We start from the raw sequence: 5,292 nt of genomic DNA on the forward strand, positions 1-5,292 counted from the left end.
TTATTTACAATATGAGTTTCTTAGAGATCCTCCTCTGAGATTGCTTGACTTCAAATCTGTCCAATTCACTTTATGCTAGGTAGCTACTGTCCTGTTAACATAAAATGTATCTAAATTGCACAAAAACTAGCTTGTGCTAATTACTGAGTACTTTATATCAATGATTATGCAACACAACATAATTCTTTCAATAAAGAAATGTTTATAAAACGAAACAGCTGCCCATTATGTACTAAAATCTTCTCAGGCGATCAGCCATGTCAATGTTGACTTAAAAGCCAACTTTTCAGATCTCCTCTGACTCCACCATCAATGTCGATGTGACAAATGACTATATGTCACTGATATATTACATATTCACAAGTTCATGGGCTTCTACCCATTTATGAGAGTGCCCATATTGTTTTGAGGTCATGAAACACCTTACATGCTAACATGCTAAGAACCACAGTTATGAATTCTCACATAACTTCTCATCTGTTACATTTCTGCAGTATTAAATTTCCAGTGTGGTGCAGGTTTAAACTTCTGTCTTGTAACCTGTCATGGCTGACAGAGGGTACTTACAGTGTAGTCAACAGCATATAACACTAATGCCAACAAGAATCTGAGCGGTATACCAATATTTACAGGCATTTCAAAACGAATGACAAAGCTGCAAGTGTACCCTGAAGAATATCTCACTGGGCAAAGAGTGTTAATGTTAAGAACCACAAAAAATAAACTGAAATGACCTTCACAATTCATACATTAGGATTACAAGGTCATATACAATCCACAAGACAACACCTGCCAATGTTTGGAAGTAATAAAATACGCAGTTATATACAGACAAAACTATTCCTTCATTTTGCAGTACTTGTTACCACTTGTGCATAGAGTGAAATATGGCTGAGCAGCATATTTTCTCAAATAAGAATACCACACACTACTGCATGATTCGATTGCAATTTCTGTCCAAGCCTCAGCAAAACAAGTTTACTTACCATTAATACTGGCATATAAAATGATCCCCAAATTTTAAATTAAAAATTTAAGTCTGAGACTGTATTTACCAAGTAAGATGACTGTAACCAGAAGCTGGGATAGCACAGATGGTATAGCAGCTAGCTAGGGGACAAAGTTTGAGTCCCAGTAGGGTCAAGAATTTTCTACCTCTTGTCTAGACCAGTTTTGGGAGCCCATGCAGCCTCCTTTCCAATGGAAACTAGGGGCTCTTTCGCTGAGGGTAAAGTGGCCAGGGTGCAAAGCTGACCACTCACCTTGCAACTACTGCCAAGGTCAAGAAAATGTGGATCTATACATCCACTCCCTCATTTGTCTTCATTGTGCAGTGCTTAATTAGGACTGTGTACAGGGACAACTTTTTAAGATGACTAACACAGTTTTAAAATAAAATTCATTAAAATCCTAAGAAATCCTGATCATCAACAGCTGACAGACGAAACTATGAATCAGAAGGTGTGGCTGACTTCAACTTTTCCCGCATCTTGCCAAAACACATCACCCTCTGTACCATCTATTGAATTTGATATATCACACTTTTGGGTAATAAGGTAATACTGTTAGCCTTCACAGATATTAACCTAGTATGAAAGGGTGATGATCTGAGAGTGAGACAAACACAGATCATCATTTATGTTATTAATGACCACACTGTGAGCTGTCTGGATTGTTGCTTATCTCTGATATTTGTTTACCACGCATCAGCTGATACAAATGCCATGTGGTGTCGAGTTAGTCTTGATGACTTCGCATTTATGGCAAATGAGGTCATGCTATCCCACCACACATTATTTGATTATAATCTCTACATTAATTATGCATACCAAACATGAGTTTCAATTATAAATAATTATCACAGGAGTTATGTGAAGCATAGTTGTTACATATCAAGTAGCACGTAAGGAACTAGAGTTCACATTTTATGCTTGACATATAAGATGATCCCTAGTTTTAGGGGGCTCTTTTCAAACTTACAGGGTCATCTTATATGCCAGTATATACAGTAACCAGTATAACATTAACTACTGAAAGTGATGTTCTTCAACATCCAGCCGTATTTCATAATGATACAATAAATTCTGTGATGTGTTAATGTTCACATTTTGTGATTTCTAGAATAACATTCTGGATATCTCATCTGTAAAATCCCAGAACTGTGTGGACAAGTCATGCAGGATTTCTGTCAAGTTTCCACAAAGATAAAATCACACGCTTAGATCCAGGGAACCTGAGGGCACAAGTCATTCAACGCAAATATACTTCTGTAACGATAAGAACTATGCATTTCATTTCTATGAATCTTTGCCTGTATGTTTGTTCAATGACCATTCAATTATCATATTCTTTGCAATTCTGTCCAATTTTTGGAAAGTTACAGCATCAAACACCATGGGTTTCTTGCTAAGAATTGTAGTTCCACATATTTTAAGCACATATCATAGAAATTCAATTTGAGCTAATGAATGAATAATCATTAAATGACTACAATCTACACATTTCATGCCTCTGAACATGTGTGATTTTTATCTCTGGTGAAACTTGAAACAGACTAGCTCAGAAATAAACCAAGCACCTTGGAGGTTTTACAGATTAAAATATGGAATGGTCTCTAGACACCATCAAAGTTGAACTTCAGTGTCTGTCACAAAACATATATCAATGTGATTGGGCCTGGTGGTTGCAGAATATCACTTTTAATCACTGTTCTTAATATCTGGCAAATACAGTAGTTTTGCTGAAGTCATTTTTGAAGAATGGATTTAATATCCCATCAGATCATATAGCAGCATCTGAGAGGAGGTGAACTCAGGCCAGTTTCTCATTCTACAGTCAAGCGGTTTATAAGGCTGAGAATGAAGGAATAAACTTATTTATACATATAGTATAAAAGGGTTCTGTTCTAAAATGTATAAAATATTCTGTTCATGAAGAATGTTCAATAAGCAACAGTACGTGACTGACTTCACTACCTATTCCAAAAGATAGTTTATTGAAATTAATAAATAAGTTATGTTGTATGGCAGGTTTGTCTACTCATCATTGAAAGCAATGAGAACTGAATACTAACCACAGTGTTATGATTAGTAGTGGAACCAAGTCTTTACAATGACCAGCAACTTCATGAAAAGCACAATTAGTTTTAAAAATAGCTAATGATGCAACTTGATATAACAACAAACACGTCTTGAACATCCAAGCATAGGGCACAGTAATTAAACATTACTTGCATGAAGTGCCCTGTGATTCTATAAAATTAATTTCAACTGCTAAATGAAAACTGTTAAACTACATAAAGTGGCTTAAAAAATATTCTCCCAGCACAGAAAGAAATATCACCTTGGGAGAAAGAGACCATTCCTTAAATACAGCCATCCATCGAATCTCAATTTTTTTTCAGTCCTCTTTAAAATGAACAGATCTCTTCTAGTTTGCCACTGTGAACCATTCACTACATAGCACTTACAGAGTCAAATAACAGAAGTGTATTTCATTGTGCTTCTAACAGATTTTGAGAGAAACATTTCTATAAGCTTTTACTTTAAAAATTTAAGCAACAACAAAATATATTCTAGCTTAAATGTGAAACTTCACGTTTTACAAATAAAGAACTGTTTTAATAACAAAGTCAGAAGACACACTCAAGTCATACTTTAGATAAGCATGCACATTACAACACGAAGCAGCGTGCTCTAAATGTAGCATTATGTATGGTTATACTTTCAACTGTGACCTTCTTTTCTGAGTGCATGACAGGTGTGTTGTATCCAGTCCATCTGTCACCAACATATCACAATCACTATATGTGCTATGTGTATGAATCATCAAAAGAAAAATATTCACTGATGTGCACTTTGCATTGCATAAGGTGCTGCAGTGGTAGTCAGTACATTCACATGTATTTAGTCAGGTCTATAGATTGGAATCTTCGGTATAAACTCGATGAGGAGGACCTGAAAAAAATATAACACTGTATCTGTAATAAATTATAATTTGTTACATCCTGCACTTTGCATAGTTCATGAATGTGGCCCTACTTGAGTATAGCTGCTCTATACGAAGATATTTTAAGAAAGCTTGAACTTACGTATTCCATCATTGAGGAGGAATCACACCGCTGCTTTGCAAGTCGCCAGTGTAGCCCCAGCTTGTGGTACAGATGACTGTTCTCCCACTCTAGCAGCTTGTCTATCGAGTGTTGTGTCTGCAACATCAATTTCAAGGTACTAGCACTGAACAATAACTGCATCTGATTTAATGCACAATTATATTAAGTGGTACAACTTATGTTGCTGGCAAACTGTGGAAAAGAGAAAGTTGCCTCGTCAATCCATGGATCATCCAGTTCTAAGAAGAGAATAAATTTCTTATGGGCTTTTACATCTAATGTCAAATTTTCCATTCGACATTTCTTACAATTTCTGAAACTATGTTTCGTCTATAAAACGGTATTGAAAGAAATTCATAATTTATTCATTCACATTAAAGGTACAAAATTATGCAGCAATAATAGTGGTGGTGGTGGTGGTGGTAGTAGTAGTAGTAGTAGTAGTAGTAGTAGCAGCAGCAGCAGCCAAATTAGCAAGTACTGACAATAATAAATTCTTTCCCCATTTCTGGAAACACTACACAGCAGTCTGCCGTTAGCACCCCTTTATTTTCATACTGTCTAGGATGCTCCAAAAGATTGCTGTCTTAGATTTATATTTTACTGCATTAATACAAAATGACTGTTGCTATAGAATGCCTTATGTTTATTCTGTAAAGCATATAATTGGTACAAGAGTTTAGTCTACATCGTAATGATTTAAGGGGGAGGATGAGCAACGTAAGGTCTTAAATGTCAACCTGAGGTTAGGATTTTGGTGTAGGGGAAACACCACATCCAAGACTTAAGCTATGTTAAAGTTTAGTTTTTAAAGTTTAGTTTGTTTTCTGTGCAAGTAATTACAAAAAAAAAAAAAAAGTTAATATTAAACCCATTAGTTAATCAACACAGCTCTTGGACAATCCAAATGAACTGTCAGAATGCCATATAACTGCTATATGTTCTACAAGGCATATCAGGTCCGTGTTTCTGGTGTTCTTTCCTCACCCTTTGAAGTTCTCTCAGGTGTACCTCAGGGATCTGTCTTGGGACCCCTTCTCTTCAATGTGTTTATTAATGACATGTGTGATGCAGTTGCCCATTCTAAGTGTCTGCTTTTTGCTGATGACATCAAAATTTACCGAGCCATTAGTTCCCCTCATGACTGCTATCTACTACAGTCTGACGTTAACTCTATACAA

At 35.9% G+C, this 5,292-nt stretch overlaps 1 protein-coding gene across 1 annotated transcript in view; it reads right to left on the reverse strand.

The window, feature by feature from the left end:
- Window positions 1-1,334: 1,334 nt before the first annotated feature.
- LOC111863963 (cysteine-rich hydrophobic domain-containing protein 2) overlaps window positions 1,335-5,292 on the reverse strand; it is a 9,319-nt gene continuing 5,361 nt past the window's right edge. The window contains exons 3-4 of the mRNA XM_023850796.2: window positions 4,091-4,207; window positions 1,335-3,956 (exon numbers count right to left, since the gene is read on the reverse strand). Coding sequence (XP_023706564.1) covers window positions 3,906-3,956; window positions 4,091-4,207 — 168 coding nt within the window. The 3' untranslated portion in view covers window positions 1,335-3,905. The remainder of the gene's footprint in view (window positions 3,957-4,090; window positions 4,208-5,292) is intronic.

This window comes from Cryptotermes secundus, unplaced genomic scaffold, assembly GCF_002891405.2.
Source record: "Cryptotermes secundus unplaced genomic scaffold, Csec_1.0 scaffold249, whole genome shotgun sequence".
Taxonomy (NCBI): Eukaryota; Metazoa; Arthropoda; class Insecta; order Blattodea; family Kalotermitidae; genus Cryptotermes; species Cryptotermes secundus.